This window comes from Mustela lutreola, chromosome 2 (genome assembly GCF_030435805.1).
Source record: "Mustela lutreola isolate mMusLut2 chromosome 2, mMusLut2.pri, whole genome shotgun sequence".
In the NCBI taxonomy this organism is placed as follows: Eukaryota; Metazoa; Chordata; class Mammalia; order Carnivora; family Mustelidae; genus Mustela; species Mustela lutreola.
Window position 1 is genome coordinate 648140 of NC_081291.1, and position 17051 is coordinate 665190.

At 66.0% G+C, this 17051-nt stretch overlaps 1 protein-coding gene across 3 annotated transcripts in view; it reads left to right on the plus strand.

Annotated features, from left to right (window-relative positions):
• Nucleotides 1-17051, plus strand: part of STK11 (serine/threonine kinase 11) — a 19447-nt gene continuing 2396 nt past the window's right edge. For 2 of the 3 annotated variants that reach the window (XM_059159209.1, XM_059159210.1), the window contains exons 1-8: nucleotides 1-290; nucleotides 8938-9021; nucleotides 10023-10112; nucleotides 10974-11106; nucleotides 11180-11316; nucleotides 12296-12423; nucleotides 14428-14485; nucleotides 14738-14934. In XM_059159209.1, coding sequence (XP_059015192.1) covers nucleotides 1-290; nucleotides 8938-9021; nucleotides 10023-10112; nucleotides 10974-11106; nucleotides 11180-11316; nucleotides 12296-12423; nucleotides 14428-14485; nucleotides 14738-14934 — 1117 coding nt within the window. Of the gene's footprint in view, nucleotides 291-8937; nucleotides 9022-10022; nucleotides 10113-10973; nucleotides 11107-11179; nucleotides 11317-12295; nucleotides 12424-14427; nucleotides 14486-14737; nucleotides 14935-15247; nucleotides 15540-17051 lie in introns of those variants that run through there. The other variant, XM_059159211.1, reaches the window with a different exon arrangement.

Genomic DNA, 17051 nt, shown 5'->3' on the forward strand with positions numbered 1-17051 from the left:
ATGGAAGTGGCCGACCCGCAGCCGCTGGGCATGTTCACGGAGGGGGAGCTGATGTCCGTGGGCATGGACACGTTCATTCACCGCATCGACTCCACGGAGGTCATCTACCAGCCGCGGCGCAAGCGGGCCAAGCTCATCGGCAAGTACTTGATGGGAGACCTCCTGGGAGAGGGGTCGTACGGCAAGGTGAAGGAGGTGCTGGACTCGGAGACGCTGTGCCGGAGGGCCGTCAAGATCCTCAAGAAGAAGAAGTTGCGGAGGATCCCCAACGGCGAGGCCAACGTCAAGAAGTAAGCGCGGGTGTCCGGTCCGGCGGCCGCAGGGCGTTCCTCTTCCTCCTCCCCCCTTCCTTCCCCTTCCCGTGGAGCCTGGAGGTGACCAGCCCCTGCCGGGTGGTGCTCGCCGGGGCAAGTGTTGTCGGAAATGCTGAAGGACTCCGAGGGAGGCGGGCGCCTGGCTGCGGCCGGCTGGGAGTCCCCTTCCTTCAGTTGGGGGGTGTGCCCCATCCCCCATCCCCCTTCTCCCCCGCCGCTGTGCCCAGTGGAACCAGCCCGTGTGCCTTTGGCCCCGGGAATCTGTGTTCCTGAACAGCCGGGGCCGCCACCAGCAGGCTTTCCGCGCAGCGGGCAGCTGTTACCAGGGCCAGGGCCGGCGAAATGCGATTTGTTTACCCTGTTGGAGGGGAGCCCTGCGGCTGCCAAAAATAATTGTTTGCACTGGCCTATCGGTCAGCAGGAGGTAACCTTGCCTTCTCTCGCTCACTTGGGATGTGACACTGGACACAGCCATGGCTGCAGGCCCAGGTGGCTGGTCCCCCCGGGAGAGGGATCAGCTTGTGCCCTGGCCAACTTTCTACCCGAACTTGAGGCGCGGGCCAGCTCCGAGGCACCGCACAGGTGTGGGCGTCTGCCTGCAGGAGTCTTCCAGCCCCGCGGACAGCAGCCCCGTCTCTGTCACTCGCGCTGCTTTCCGGAGGGGGCGCCCCTGCTTGTGGCTGCCACCCACTGGGACCCCGCCCTGCCTGGGCTCACCCTCCTGCCAGCCTCCAGTTTCCAAGAAGGGGTTTATCTCACGGGCCAGGCTGCGGGCCGGCCAGGCGGCGGGCGGGCCAGGCGGCGGGCGGCAGGACTGAGGCAGGACCGAGGCACGGACGACCTTGGCCGTCCTGCTGCCGGCCCTCCCTGCAGCCCCCTCCTGGAAAGTGCCGCCCCCTGTCCGCTTTCACCCCTCCTTCCTGCCCAGCCTGCACTCCCGCGTCCGCTCAGCTCCGTTCACTTGCTCTGGGCCGGCCTGGGTCTGGGCGTGGCGACGCGGTGGACGGAGAGAACCGAAGCTGGGCCCGCTCCGGTGTTGGTGCCGAGCCGGTCCGAGCCGTCGTCTGCCGGTGCGGTCCAAAGGCGGGTGGGCGGTATGTTGAGGCCTCTTGACGGTTTTCGTGCCCCAGCCTGTGGACGCGAAGCAGGGATGGCCCTGTCCCCTAGGGCCCATCTCTTACCTGAGAGGTGGTACTGGGCAGTACCGATGTACTCACCCCCCCGAATCAGAGATCTACGCCCCCCGCAGCTGCTGGCTTCGAAGTCAGAAGCTTCTGGGGGCTGTGGGTTGGGGGGGCTGTGAGCACCTGTGTCCTGGCTTCCTGAGTCCTGCCTCCGGAAACAGCCCTCTCCTGGGCTCCGGTTCCATCTTTGTCCTCCTGTTCCCTCTCAGGCCCCCTTCCTGATGATGCCCGGGCAGCAGGCTGCTCGTCTCCTCGGCGTGGTTGAACTCTGCTGGTCGGAGGTGGTGCGTGTGTGCAGGCGGTCTGGCTGGCCGCGTTGCTCTGTGCTGCTCTGGGCCCCAGGCCCCAGCCTCGGGAGCAGCACCCTGAGGTTCCCAGAGTCCCTGAGTCCCGTTCAAGGGCTCGGGCTGGGTTCCAGACCAACTGATGTGCACTCAGAGGCACACAAGCCCACCTTGCTGGCTGTCCTGGGGCACTGGGTAGCCGCAGAGTGGAGTGGGTCGCGGATCTCTCTGGACCCCTGCTGTAGGGGGCAGGTGCTGTCGGGGTGGGCAGGTGCCTCCTGCGAGGGCACTCGTTGTGGGACGAGGTGTGTGTTTGACAAGGTCAAGTTAGGGGACCGGTTGCCACCCCCAGGAATTCTCTTGTGCTCCATGGGAGACGCACATGCCCAGACGCCGGCCGGAGGGTTGGAGAGCACTGGTGTCCCAGTCTCGGCCTTCCCGAGCACTCAGCCAGGGCCCCAGGAGCTTGTGGAGACTCTGGGTGTGCAGTAAGGATCTCAGTCCTGCAGTGCGCGTCGGAAAGCCCTGAGGGGAAACGGAGGCCCGGGAGGCAGAGTGGGGGTTCCCCGGCTGGCTTGGCCGTGAGCATAAGGTGTCCCTGCCGCAGGGCGTTGGGCCCGTTTCATCAGCTCAGGGCCCGGCTTTCATAGGAAAGAAAGGGGTGTCCTTGCAAGGAGAGGTCTGGGCTCCCGGGACAGCCTTGCTGCCAGCCGACTGCACGGAGAAAGGGCTCTTTTGTCTCCGAGAGGCTTAATAAACTCCAGTAGCTTTTCTCCAACTGAAGTGTCCGGAACCTTCCAGACAAGTGTCAGGTGTCCCGACTTGGATCAGAAGCCTTTTTCGTCAAGAGTGATGTCTGACCAGAGTGGGGGCTGCGCGGGGCATCCCCCTCGGGGTGGTTTCCTCTCGGGGACTGCGAGGGCCTGTGCTAGCTCCCTCTGCCCTCGCGGCTCTTGAAACTAGTAGGTTCTCATTACAAAGCAGAAAGGTTTCAGAAAGCTTCAAGTGAAAAAGAAAAGAATCATTCGTGATCTCCAAACTGACCCATCTTGCCAGGTTTCCTCCGGTCTTCTTTGGTGGTTTTGTAGATCTGTCCAAGCACTTTTCATATATCCCTATTTTTTTTTTAATTAAAAGATTTTATTTATCGATTTGACAGAGATCGCAAGCAGGCAGAGGCAGGCAGAGAGAGGAGCAGAGAGCCCGATGCGGGGCTCGATCCCAGGACCCTGGGACCATGACTTGAACTGAAGGCAGAGGCTCAACCCACTGAGCCACCCAGGCGCCCTTCCTTATCATTTTTATTATTACATTTTTATCCTTTGTTGTTTCTAGAAGATTGCTCGTCCCTGTTTTTCTGGGAGGCCGTAGGACCCCGGGCGCCGGTCCCGTGAATGTCGGGAAGAGGACGTGAGTGGGGTCTCCCTCTCCCTGGGGGCAGCGAGCGACCCGGGGCTGTGGGTCCTGCCGGCGGGCTTTCATGCCAGGAGAGGCACCCGGGCTGGGGCCAGTCGGGGGGCAGGTGGCGGTGGCTTCGGCTGTGCGGGCCGGTGGCTTTGGGCCGCAAGTGCAGGCCGGACCCTCGACGCCGTGATGCCGCGGCTCGCTCTGCAGAGTGCCCTGCATCCCGGGACGCTCTCTGGGGCTTTATCTTCCATCGACTCTTTGGGGGATAGAAATCGCTTGCTGCTGCCTGTGGAATGGGCACAGGGGCCATCACCGTTGGCCATCAGGCCACGGTCCTTGGAGCCCTGTCCTTCTGCCTGAGCCAGGCTGCTTTTTTGAGGTCAGGCGTCCTGGTGGCCTTGGCGGTGGCAGGGCTCTGTGGCCAGCTCTGACCTACCCTGTGCTGGTGGTTCTGCGCTGGAGGTGGGTTACGTTATGTCACAGTCCCGTAAGAAGAGCAAGGGTGTTTGAAGGGCATGTCCCCACACGTGGAGATTTGGGTCAGGGGGAGCGTGTACATGTTTGAGAAACTGCGTCCAGACTGCTTGCTGGTCCCTTGAGCCTTCCCAGCCGGTCTCGTCCAGCGGCTTCTGCATCTCGAGTGACCCCCAGGAGCACCAGGCCCTCCCAGTCCCTGGCAGATGGGCGGCAGCTCTGAGCAGATGCCAGTGGCCGGGCGGGGGCCTCGGTGAGGCCAGGACTGTCTTGTGGTGAGTGGCAGAGTGGGTCTGTGGAGTGAGTGGGTGGAATTTTAGTGTGTCCCCGCTCAGAGCTCTGGGCTTTATTGGCTCTTGTTCTTGTCCCAAGTGGGCATGTGTCCCTCCCCCGCCCCGTATCGGGAAGGGTTCCACTGTGAGCCCGGGCTGGCTGGCCAGCCGCCAGAGGTGGCCGCAGGGGGGCCAGGCCGCTCACCCACCGTGAAGGTCCTGGCGGCCTCCTTGATGTCTGGTCTTTCGGGGCGGGGGGTCTTGATTCTGAAATGCGGGAGGCCCCCGGCCACCCTGGGCTCTGGGGGCCGTAGGGACGTTTGCCAGTCCTGGGAGTGTGTGGAACGCTGCCAAAGCTGCCCTTTATCCCAGAGCCGCCACGTGGCCGAGCTCTGGTTTATGCTTGCGACAGCCTCGCCAGTACGTGACCCGCGTACCCAGACTCTCAGCGTTGAGGCACATGTCAGTGCCGCGCACCCGGCTGTGAGACTCGACTCTGCTTCAGGTCCCCAGCAGGCAGCCCCGGCCCGTCAGCCGTCTCGCCCTCCCCGGCCCCTGCAAGGTCCTTCCGGGCCTCGGAGGAGCCTGGTCTGGGCGTGTCACTGCGTGGACTCACACCTGGTGGGGCCTCCTGTGTCTGCCTGGGCGTCGTGGGCTCGGTCCGTCCCTGGGGCCGCGCATGGGGGCTCCTCACTCCTGCTGGGGCCGGGGACACTCCCGTGTGTGGGGACGCGTCCTGTTGTCCGTCCAGCCCCACGGGTCTTTGCGCTGATTCCACTTGATGCCTTTTATGGTTTGTGCTGCTGGAGACGTGCGGGCACGTGTCCACATTGAGCTCTGCTTCTAGCAATTTCCCTTGCTTTCGACTCCTCCCTGGACCTCTGGGGTCTCTGGTCATATTTCTAGAAGCATCAGCAGAGGGGCTGGGAGGTGAGGGGGGTCTTGCTCAGTGTCCCTCTGGCAGGGCCATTGGTCTCTGGCCCGTCTCTGTGCGGAGGGGAGTGACGGGGGTTCGCCGGGCGGCTCCGTCTCATTCTGGGCTGTGTGGAGCTGATGCTTCTCAAGGCAGTGGCCGTGGGCCTGTCCCCCTGTGTGTTCTGTCCGGGGCTGGCCTTGGAGGCAGCTACGTGGTGTTTCTCCAAGTTTGCGCGGCTTCGTGAGCCTCATTCGGTTTTTCTTCTGCTTCATCAACAGTGAACTGATAAGCAGCCCACTTGGGTCCGGCAGCAACCCCAGGGAAGGTTCTGGGCGGCAGCGGGGGCGGGGTGGGGGGGGCTAGTGAGCACAGTGCGGAGCCCGGGGTTGGGGGGGCGTGGCGGGAGGCACCGCCTCCTGTGCCTCACTTCACCCTGGCCGAGCTGCCCGCTACAAGCTGCTCACTTGTAGGGGACGCTGGGAATAGAGGCGCTGGCCCTCAGTGCGCCCGGAGGCGGCTGGCTGCGTGGCGGGGCGCACCCCTTCCCGCGGGGTCTCTGGGGAAGCTCTGTGGCTCCCACGGCCCCTCCTGTGGGGTCGGCCGTCGTGTCCACTCGCTCCCGGCCTGGCGAAGGGGGCTGGCGTGATCCCAGTGAGCCGGCACGCGGGGCAGCCCCCGTGGTGGGCCAGCCCGGCCTTTTCCGTTACCACGAAGAGCGCGCTTTACGGGCGTCGGAGCAGGAGTGGAGAGCGGTTTCCTCGCAGAAGAGAGGGCGCTGCCCTCTGCTGCGTGGAGTGTGTGACGTGAGCTTGTCCCAGAAGAGGGACGCTGATTCGGCGGTGGTTCCCCCGTGGGCTGGGGGGGGGGGCGGCGCGGTCTGGGCTGGCTGGAGCCAGAGCAGAGTGCGGAGCCGGGGGCGGAGGGGGTGGCCTCTGCCTGGGAGGGGGCGGCCTCTCCCCGGCGCAGTCACCGGAGGCCCACCGGAGGCCGTGGGGACTCAGCGCTCAGCGGCAGACTCTCCGGCCCCGCTTCCTCGGCACCTGTCCCCACAGGTGGCTGCTGCTCGGCTGCATAGAGGAAAGGCCTCCCTGTCCCAGCACAGGTGTTTTTAGTTTTATTTTTGTGATTTTTATGTTACTTATGTTTCAAGGACGCGCCGCACCAGCAGGGCCTGAGCTCAGCTCGCTGACGGGCCGTCCTGCGCTGCAGATGCAGCCGGCCGGCGCCGTCAGCTCATGGGTTTAGTCTGTGTCGTACGCACCCGCGGGGACCTCTTTGGATGGAGAGAAGGGTCCTGAGGGAGTCTCCGCACGGGGGAGGCCGGTGTGGACGGCTCGAGGAAGCCCCTGGCTCCCCGGGCTGCATCCGCTGACGGGAGCCGCCCCAGTGTGCCGGGGAATGTCATTCCGGCGCCGGGTCCGCCCTGATGGTTCCCAGCCCCGTGTGCAGGCCCAGGAAGCTGGAGCTTGGAGGAGCTGGGGCCTGTCTCCGTGGCCGACCCCTCCGTCCACACTGGCCCCGCAGGGCTTGCTAACTCGCTTGCGTCCTTCATGGATGCCCCTCTCGTCTGGGGCGGTGTCGCTCCCGGGCCTCTGCTGCCTCCACTCTGGCTGCAGACCCTAGACAGGCGCCCCTGCAGCTGCCTCCAGGCCTGGCCGCTGACCAGGTGGTTCAGGGGGTGTCGGTCTGCCTGGGTGGACGGCAGGGGCCGGACGGTGGCCTCTGAGAGGAGCTGCTCTGCGTGTGCGCCAGGTGCACGTGGCGGTGGCCCTGAAGCCCGCAGGCCAGGGGGGCTGACGGGACACCATGTCGCAGAAGTGGGTGTCGCTGCCACCTCGCATTGGTCAGATGGAAACGGAGCGTCTGAGCCCCGGGTGCAGGGCACCAGAGTCAGGGCCGGGTGGGGAGGGGCGGGGGAGGAAGGTGGGGCCTGGCTTCCAGGGACCCCCTGCACTGGCTCTGGGGTTCGAGGGTCGGCGCCAGGCCATCACGGACCTTCTGGGTCCCTTACAGCAGAGCTTTACCTGACGTGGTCCTGCTCCTGAGGACAGCGGGTGGGTCTGGGTTCGTCTGTGGTTAGCAGGACTGGGGTGCTCCTGCCGCCGAGGGGGTGGGGGCCAGGCATACTGCTGACCACCCCCCCCCCACAGTGCCTGGACACTCCCGCAGAGACTGACCTGCCCAGAATGTCAGCAGGGCCAAGGGGGACAAACCCTGCATTAATTATTTGGGAAAAAGATTGAGTCTGGTCTCTGCTCACGCTGGACACAAGAGTAAATCCCTGGGGTCAGAGGGTACAAACCAGGGCGAGCCCAGCGTCTGTGAGTCGCCCCCACTCACCGTGTGTCGTGAAGCGCGTGCAGTGTCCCAGGACCTCAGGAGCCCGATGGCTAGGACGCCGTCTAAGAACCCAGGAAAACAAGGGTAGAACTCTTGTCTCACCGGGAACGCTCTGGTGGGGGTGGGCACAGGCTTCTGTTGGCGAGTCTGGGGGCGAGTCTGGGGGAAAGTGGCCGCCAGGCTGTGCTGCGTTCTGCGAGTTGATGGCCTCCTGGGCTCTGGGCCTGGGGTCTCCCGTCTGGGGTGGGTGCCGTGCACGGATGCCCTTTCTGGGGCCCTTGCGGCTCTGTGGCGGTGGCTGCCGGGTGTTTGCGGGCTCCAGGGCCCTACAGAGGGCCTGCACCCGGGGTGCGGGGCACAGGATTCATGCACTGGGCGGGGGAGGCTGTGAGCAAGGGCCTCCTGGAAGAGGCGGCCTTCTCCCTGAGCCTGGACAGCGGGCCGGATGGCACCGAGTCTCTGAGGAGCTATTCTTAGGTCCTCGCTAGGGCGGCCAGGTGAGGACTTTTCAAAGAACTTCGTCCAGATGGCGTTCCCAGTCCTACAGTTTGGTGGCACTTAGTGTATTCCCAGGGGTCCCCTTTATCGTTTTCCAGAATATGCCAGCTCCCCAAAGGCAACCCTTTCCCCATCAGCGGTCACTCCCCACTCCTGCCCCCAACCCCCGGCCCCCACGAGCCCCCTTCCTGTCCGTGGAGGAGCCTGGTTGGGACGTGTCGCACGCGTGGACTCACACCCCGTGTGGTCTCCTGCGTCTGGTTCCCTCCCTGCGCATTGTGGGCTCGGGGCCGTCCCGGGGCAGTGCATGGGGGCCTCGCCCTGCTCGTGCCAGAAGGACGTTCCTGTGCGTGGTGGACACACTGTTGGTCTGTCCACCTGGTGCTGAGCCCTGGGGCTGTTCCCGCGTCGGGTCCCTGTGGCTCGTGTTGCCTCGAGCGTGCTCATAGGGCTTTCCGCGGGGACGTGCTCCGGTTACCACGGGCACACCTGCATGGGATTGCTGACTCGGCTGGTCGCCTGGCCGTACCTTCCCCCAGCGCCTGCCCAGAGCCCGGACAGGTGAAGCACCATCTGCAGAGCAGCCGGCGCTGGCACGGGCCTGTGGGCAAGGCTGGCGCCAGGCGGATGGCTGTGCCTTGGTATCCTTCCTGGCGGGGCCGGTGCAGCTGCTTTCTCCCCATGCCAGGACTGGAGCAGCAGAGGTCTCCGGGGCTCTCGGGAGAAGGGTTTCCATCCTTCCTGCAGGGCTGTGGGGCGCCAGAGAGGGGAAGGGGGTCCTCATGGAGCTGGTCCAGCCGTGGCGCGGTGCCTGGGGCTTTGTTCCTCCGGGGAGGCACGGACGGGATGCTGGGTGGCCTGGGGAGCTGAGCCGCGGCCGTGGCACATAGAAGGTGCCCACTCCGCACTTGACCTGCCGTCCCTGTGCTGCGCCCTGTGGTCCCTCATGCGGGAGGACTGTTCCGTTAAAATGTTCAGAAAGCTTCCGGATGGGGTTGTCCCTGTTGAAGCAGACTCGGGGGAGCCCCTGTTGCTGCCGCGGGACGGACTGCGCGGTCGGAGGGGAAGCAGGAGAGCTCTGCTGGCCCTCCCGGCTCCCATGCGCATCGGAGCCCGGTGTGTCCTCTGCACGGCACCCGGACGGCAGGCTCGCTCTTCCTCCCACGCAGAGGGCGTGGGCCGATCCGGACACACGAGGCACCAGCCCTGCTCACTGGTGGGCCTGCTCATGCCTGTTTTTGTCTTTAGGGAAATCCAACTTCTGAGGAGATTACGGCACAAAAACGTCATCCAGCTGGTGGACGTGCTATACAACGAAGAGAAGCAAAAAATATATCCTTGTGGCCGCTGTGCTGGGGGGGCAGGGGTGGGCCTCAAGCACCGTCTTCCAGACCCTGAAGCCGCCCCTTTGTGACTCCGGCTGGGGGCCCGGAAGGCAGCAGCAGCTGGTGCCACAGGGCGTGAACCGTAAAGCCCTCGGGTCATCTGCCGGGGCCCCACAGTGTCTCAGACCTCCCTTACTTGTGTGGCTGCTGGGCCCTCCCGTTACCCTGTGCCCGGGAGTGGGAGTGCCGGGTCTGGGTGGCTTCGAGCTTGGGGGGCTCTCCTTGCCTCTGGCATCCAGGGCCCCTCTGGTGCGGGTAGAACTCGGGGTGTCATCCTGCAGCAGTGCTTCTGTGCGGGTGTCCTCCGCCTCTGCCCTTTCCCTTCTGGGGATGGGCCTCATCTCTTCAGGGGGGTGAGGCTCTGGGCAGCTCCAGGTCTAGGGAGCAGGCCTGTGGGGGCCCTAGGTCTCAGTGGGGGGCAGGTGTCTTCCCACAGAAGTGCTGGGCACGGGCTGATGGGGTGTCAAGCCCACGGCGCCCCTCCAGCTTGCTCTCAGGGCCACCCCTGCTGGGGACACAGTGGGGGCTTTGTCCTCCTCTCCAGCTGGCCTGTGACACTTGGCCGCTTCCTGTGTGGCCCGGTGACCCCTCCTTTCTGTCCTGCAGGCTGTGTCTCCTCACCTCCTCCTGGGCTTCGGGTGGATGGAGCTCCTCAGGCTGTTGAATCCCTGGGGAGGGCTCCTTGTGGGTCCAGGGCGCTGAGCCCAGACGAGGCAGCCACTGGCCTCTACGAGGTGACCCTGGGCGGGCCAGCGGGAGGGCTGAGTTGCCCGATAGGCGCTGTCATCCCTGCAGTCTTTCTCACTGTCCCCGGGGGCTCCGGCTTAGCTCTGTTCACGCAGCCCCGGAAGCGTTGGGGTCCTCTTCCCCCGCCGGGCCCTGCGTGCGGCGTCTGCCGTGCGCTCCCCGCGGCGGGCTCTCCGCGGCGTGTCTTCCTTAGCGCCGCACGTATATGGTGATGGAGTACTGCGTGTGCGGCATGCAGGAGATGCTGGACAGCGTGCCCGAGAAGCGCTTCCCCGTGTGCCAGGCCCACGGGTGAGTCCTGCTGTGGGGCTGCCCGCGGGCTCCGGGGGGCCGGGCCCCAGATCAAGCCGCACGCTCTTTCATTTTCTTTTCAGAGAGAGCGCGGCAGGGTGGTGGGGACACAACGCGCGGTCTGTGGGTGGAGGGCGGAGGGGAGGACACCAGCGGACTCTCGCGGGGCTCAGCTCCCAGCAGCTCGTCTCAGGCCCCTGAGATCACCACTTCAGCCAACCAAGAGTGGGACAATTAACCGACCACCCTGGGCGGCCCCGGGACAGGTGTTGTGTCGTCCGTGTGACGAATGCTCTGGTGTGTGTTCCGCCTCAGCCTTGGGAGCTCCATGTGCAGCACACCCAGCCCAGCCGCGGGGCAGCAGCCCCTCCGCCAGCTGCCCACCCGGGCGCGCCCGCTGCCTCGGGCTTGGAGACCTCTCGGTCCCTGAGATGTCCCCAGTGAGGACGGAGCTGCCACAGGCCAGCTGGCCCTCCCGTGGTCACGTGTCCCTGGCCCCAGGGGGCAGTTCCAGGGAGGCGACACGGTCCCATCGAGGGCGGACTGATTGTGGAGGACAGGGCATGGCCCTTGGGCTCGTGGGGAGCAGGAAGAAAGGCTGGCTGGCTTGGGGAGCAGCTGGGGGCCGGGGAGCCCTCCTCTGCCTTCTCTGGGAGGCTCGGGTCAGAGGGCTGCATCAGCCTTGGGGCGGGGTCGCCTGGCCGGGCTGCCTGTCCTGTCCTTCCCGTTGGCCCGGCTGCTGGGACTGCCGAGCCACAATGTCCTGCCTTTGGTCCTGGCAGGCGCACCCCAGGGGCGGCAGTAGCCAAGCCGGGCGGGGGCTCTGGGCGGGGCCAGTTACAGAGTCCCGCCCCCCCGCAGGTACTTCTGCCAGCTGGTGGACGGCCTGGAGTACCTGCACAGCCAGGGCATCGTGCACAAGGACATCAAGCCAGGCAACCTGCTGCTCACCACCAGCGGCACGCTCAAGATCTCCGACCTGGGTGTGGCCGAGGTAGCGTCCCTCCCGCGGCGCGCGGGGGCGGGGGCCCGAGGGCCGCTTGCTGAGGGCCGCGCTGTTGCCGCAGGCCCTGCACCCGTTTGCTGAGGATGACACGTGCAGGACGAGCCAGGGCTCCCCGGCGTTCCAGCCCCCGGAGATTGCCAACGGCCTGGACACCTTCTCTGGGTTTAAGGTGGACATCTGGTCGGCTGGGGTCACTCTGTAAGTGCCCAGGGGCCTGGGTCCCCTGCTCTGCCTCCCTGCCCCGGGGCCCTTCCTTTACCCACCAAGGACTCAGGAACCGTGTTTGGGCTCCAGGCTTCGAGAACCTGCCCCTCTTAGTGGATTCCCCAGATACCATTCCCGGGTACACTGGGGTGGCCAGAGCGCCAGAGAGGCTGTGGGGCCAGGAGTGGGGGCCCCCGCGGGTAGGAGGAGATGGGGCTCCTTCCCATCTTGTGGGGTCCTCAGGGTCAGAGTCCTGATGTGGGGCACACACTGGCTGTCCTTGGGCCGTACCTGGCCTCCCGCCTTGCCCTAAGGGCGCGTCCCCGTCTTCCTGCTGGTTTCTGGGAGCGGGTTGCAGTGCTGCCCAGCCGGCTGCGAGGCCCCCACCCGGGTTCTGTTCTCCTGCCCACCGCGCACAGCCCTGAGCACGCACGCCTGAGCTGACTGGGGTGCAGGGCTCGCTGGAACCCTCGTCCTGAGTGGGGTGTGAGCTGCAGAGCTGTGCCGGCCGAGCCCAGCACTGACCAGTGCAGCCCAGAACCTTCCCTCCTGCACCCCTTGTAGGGCAGCTGCTGGCCAGCACAGGGCTCCATTTTATTTTAATTTGGTTGTAGGCTCCACGCTGGGCATTGCGGGGCCCAGCGCGGGGCTTGAACTCAACCCAGAGACCTCAGGGTGAGGTCAGTTGTTGGGCAAGTAACCAACTGAGCCGCCCAGGCAACCCGTTTTATGTCCTGATCGAGAGAGAATTCACATACCACAAGAGCCACCCTTGTAAGATGTATCTCGCGGTGGATGTGGGTATCCCGAGTGGTGTAGCCTGCGCCACCGTCTGTTCCAAACACTCCTGCCGCCCAGTGTGGGGCCCCACGGGTGAGGGAGCTTCAAGGCTCCTGTGCCAGGCTGGGTTCCGGCCAGCACTGCAGGAGGAGCCCTGACTGACCGGCCTCTCTCCTTCCCGTTGGGGGCGAAGCTATAACATCACGACAGGCCTGTACCCGTTTGAGGGGGACAACATCTACAAGTTGTTCGAGAACATTGGGAAGGGGGACTACACGATCCCGGGTGACTGCGGACCCCCGCTCTCGGACTTGCTGAGAGGTGAGGCCCCCGGGATGGCACCAGTGGGGCTGGAGGGGTCGGGAGCAGGCTGCCGGGGGTGATGGGGGTCCTGGGGGTGCTGTGCTGACCACTGGGGGCCTCTGGGTCTCCTCTCGGCAGCCCCTCCAGGGAATGGGCGCAGTTAGCTGACAGTGGCTGAGGCTGGAGCCTGCTTACAGCTGCTTTGGGCCTTTTGTTCCTGCCTCTTCCGACCCACACCCCAGAGGAACATAGCAGCCAGCACCCTAGGTGCCCCCACCCCACCGCGGCTGCGGAGTCCCTGGGTGGCTTCCCGCGCAGCCCAGGCCATGCAGCGGGTGGTGCCCAAGTGGCCACGGCCGGGTCTGTCGGGGTTGGGCCGCCGGATGCGGTTGCTTGGGAGGGGGTGGGTGGGCGGGCGACGTCTGCGTCCTGACCCTGGGCTGGAGCCTGATTGGCCTGGCACGTGCAGACCCTTGCCCCCACTTGTCCCCGGTTCCTGTCCTCGTGGAGATGCTGCCTCCAGTTGGAGCCTTCGTCCCTTCCTAGACCGCATGTAGCTGACGGTCGGGACAGTAGGTTGCCATGACCCTGGAGGCACTTGAGAGTTTTCTAGAACAGAGTCAGGCTAGTTTTTATGTTTTGCTGCGAGTGAAGTAGAGCCCAAGCTGGGCTGCTGGCCAGCAGCGGCTGGACTCCGGCCCTGGGCACACAGGCAGCTCCCCATTCCCCCCCTGGGACCCCGAAAGGTGGCCAGGTGGGTGCAGCCCTCCCGCTGCTCAGACCCAGCCTTCTCCCTTCCGTCAAGTTTGTGGAAGTTCTCGGGCACGCTTTGTGGAAGGGTCGTCAGCTGTCCCTGTCCTCGAGTGCGCCCAGAGCACAGACCTCTGACCTCCTCCACCGCCCCCAGCCCCCCGGCCCCCAGCCCTCCGGCCGAGGGCGAGGCGCTAGGGGATCACTGCCCGGAGGGCAACAAGGGCAGGCCCCGGCTGGGTGGAGTGTTCCCTGAGCGGAATCTGTTTGCCGGCTCCACGACTGCCCTTACCTCCTCAGTGCTCAGGAAGGCCGACGGTCTAGATGGCCGAGGGCGTCCGGGTGCCTCTGCGCAGATCCCGGCGGGGCCGTCTCCTCCCTTCCCTCCGCCTCATTTGACCTACGGCCAAGGTGGCCAGGGCTGTTGGTCTGCACATCCCCTGCACCCAAGCCTGCCGGCACCCAAGCTTTGCGCTGCGGGTGCGTGCCCTGGAGGCTCTTCCATAGCCAGGACTGGTGGGGTGGCTCCCAGTGTCTCCTAGAGTACCGTCTTGGCCCTAAGGTCTGGTGGCGGTCCTCTCCTGCCCCTGAGCACGGGGGCTGTGATCCGTGGTCTCACCTCCTCTTCGGCCCCACTCGGACCTTCAGGGTTCCGAGTCCCCAGCTCTCCAAGTCGCCGCCCGTGGCCTGAGAACAGGGCTGCCCTCCTCGTGGGTGCCGTGCCGAGCTCTCAGAACTGGGCCCCCCACCCCTCCTCTGGCTGCGCTCGAGAAGCTCCAGCCGCCTGCTCTGGGGACGCCGGAAGCGGAAGCGGTGGGCTCAGGGGTGGTTCCTGCCCCGGCCCAGGGCCCTTGCGGGAGCGAGGCAGAGAGCCAGCCCGTGTGCGCACAGGCTGCGCCGCCCTGGGAGAGGACCGTCCCGCTTCCCGCTGGCGTCTGTGTGAAAAGCACCTGCTGCCCCTTGGCTGTCTTCCCGACCACTGGCCCTGCCTGTGGCTTTGCCGCTCCCCACCACGCCGCCTCCTAGGGCCGCAGGTTCTCGTCCTCACGCAGCCGCAGACTCTGCGTCTGTGCCCACGCCCGGGTCAGCCCTGCCGGTGGAGACCATGGGGGACCGCGGTGGGAGGTGCCGGTAGCACCCTGAGCTGGAGCTCCACTCCCACACGCCAGCGTCCCCTCCTCCCGGGGGTGTCGTCTGCACAGCGGCCAAGGCGGCGGGAGTGGGGGGTCGCGTGCCCAGCGCTGACCCCTGCGTCCACTGCTGTCCCGCCAGGGATGCTGGAGTACGAGCCCGCCCGGAGGTTCTCTATTCAGCAGATCAGGCAGCACAGGTGAGCGCCTGCGTGGCCCGGCGGTGGGGTCGGCGGCGTGGAGGCACGAACGAGGAGGTTCCGGGCGAGCACGGGTGGGCGCTGGGGTCTGGGGGGCAGGGGCCTTCCTGGCCCTCAGTCTCCTGCCCGCCCCGCCTCCCCATACAGATTTTAGGGGTGGGCCCGGAGGTTGACGTGCCCTGTCCTGAGGGCACGAGCGGCACAGGGAGCTGGGTGAGCCTCCGGGCTGTCCTGACTCACGGGCTCCTACAGCTGGTTCCGGAAGAAGCACGCGCCGGCCGAGGAGCCGGTGCCCATCCCGCCAAGCGCGGACGGCAAGGACCGCTGGCGCGGCATGACGGTGGTGCCCTACCTGGAGGACCTGCACGGCTGTGCCGACGACAATGGGGACGAGGGCCTGTTCGATGTCGAGGATGACATCATCTACACTCAGGACTTCACGGTGCCCGGTGAGTGCCGCCGCCGCGCCGCAGGGCCTGGCCTCCGTGGCACCTGCCTCTGTGGCAGAGCGCACGTCCCCGGTGTCCCCGGCGGGCACAGACAGCCCTGGGGGTGTGGCCGTGCCTCCCCTCTCCCACGGAGGCAGGTGGGGATTCTGGAGGGCAGAGGCCCCCCCGGGGCGTTCTCCTGTGTTCTGGGGAGTGCACAGCACATCCTGCCAGGTGGTGAGAGGGGGCAGCCCCTCGGACGGGCCTGAGAGGGTCCAGTGGCCCTCCTGGCACCAGGCCGCCCACCCTGATGTGTGTCGCCTTGCTTCCCCAGGTGGCGAGGAGGCGTCTGAGGCAGGGCTTAGAGAGGAGCGAGGCGCGCAGAAGAGCCAGTGCTCAGACCTTTCTGGAGAGGAAGCTGAGGCCAGGGGCGCAGCAGGGCTCGAGGCCATAGTGTAGCGATGCCCCCCGCAGTGCCAGCCGGTGCCAGAGAGGCCAGGCCTGGGTGCCTGGCCACCGACCCTCCCTGACCCTGCCCAGGTGTCTGAGGGCGGCCAGGGCAGCTGCCCCTCCCCCAGTGTTCACCGTTGCGTTCTGGGGCCGGGCTCGCAGGCTCCTGTCATAAAGGTCCGCCCCGCTGTGCCTGTGCCTTTCCCTGGCGCGTTTGCCAAATGTTACATTTTTGTTGTAGACAAACCTGGTGTGCGGGGGTCGCCTGTGTGGTGGGTGGGGCCCCTGGGGACACCCCACTAGGCAGTAATGCTGGGGGCCCAGAGCTATTTTCCTGGCAGAGCTGGGGCGGGGTTCAGGCATCCCACCTGAGCAGGGGGCGTGCTTGGGGGTGTGAGATGCCCGTTCTGGAGCTGGACCCCAAGTGGCAGTGGCTTTGGCTCAGCAGGAACTCACAGTAGAGTCCCAGGAGGTGATGCGTGCTTGGTGTCTGTGGCCTTGGAGAGGTCCTCTGTAGAACGGTAAAGAGCCGTCCTGCCTCTCAGAGGTGCGGGGCTCTCGTGTCAGGGCCTTGGGAGGGGCCCTCGCTGGCGGCCATCTGCTGTCTCTGCAACGTGGGGCGAGCACTCTGCCACATGCCCAGACCCTTGCCAGACCCCTGACTATGTGCGTGGGAGGCAGGGCTCGTGCCGCAGCGGCTCTCCGGCTGGAGTCCGACGCCCGACCGTCCATCGTGCTAGAAGGAGCAGAGCCTCTCCCAGGACCGCTGACGCTTTCTCGGAGCCCTCGTGGGTCCACAGTGGCTGTGCTGAGGCCTCGTCCCCTCCTCACTGCCATCCCTGTGCTGTGGTCGCCCTCAGAGGCTTTCAGCTGCTTGGCCTTGTCTCCCAGGACTGTCCCCACTGTGGGGGTCTGCCTCCTGCCCTGAAAGCCGGGTGCCGGGCCTTGGGCCAGAGGTGGGTGGTCGTGGGCGATGCGCCAGTCCTTTGAGGGTCAGGAGGCCGGATCCTGTACCCACCCCCCTGCCCCGACCCGCAGCCACAGTGGCTGTGCCCGTAGCTGGGCTCCAGGTGGCCTGTGTGGAGCGGCTCAGTGCCTGCGGAGGTCCTTCCCTGTCGCAGCGGGGCTCTTGACCCCACACAAGGCCTCTCCCTGGCAGAAACCTGTCAATAGTGACGAGCTCTGATCTAGGATGCCTCCTGTGTGCATAGGGGTGGCTCACGGCAAGTTCCAGAAGCTGCTGAGTCAGATAGTGGGGACCTTTGGCCTAGAGGGGGCTCTGTGCCGAAAAAGAGGTGGACTGGAGGCGGCTGAGGGCAGCTTCCCACCCGAGTCCGCGGAGGGTGGGGTGCGGGCAAGAGGCTGATTTTTCACGTGCGCTGAATGAGCTCTGGGCCCTGGCAGGTCGGCTGTGTGCCCTCCTCCTGTGTGCCCTCCTCCTCCTCGTCCCGCCACACCTCAGAGCACAGGACCGAGGCAGTCGAGCGGCTCCAGGCTTGTGACCGCCCCCCGGACGCCAGCAAGGGCCGGTGCTGCCTGGTAGCGAGTAGGGACACAGCAGGCCCCTGGCTCTGGTCTCTTCGCCCCGTGCCCAGTATGGGGAGCTGAGGCTGGCCTCAAGGGGAAAGATGAGTGTTGCCCACCTGGCCTGAGCCCAGCTCCTCTCAGCCCCACAGGGCCCAGTGAGG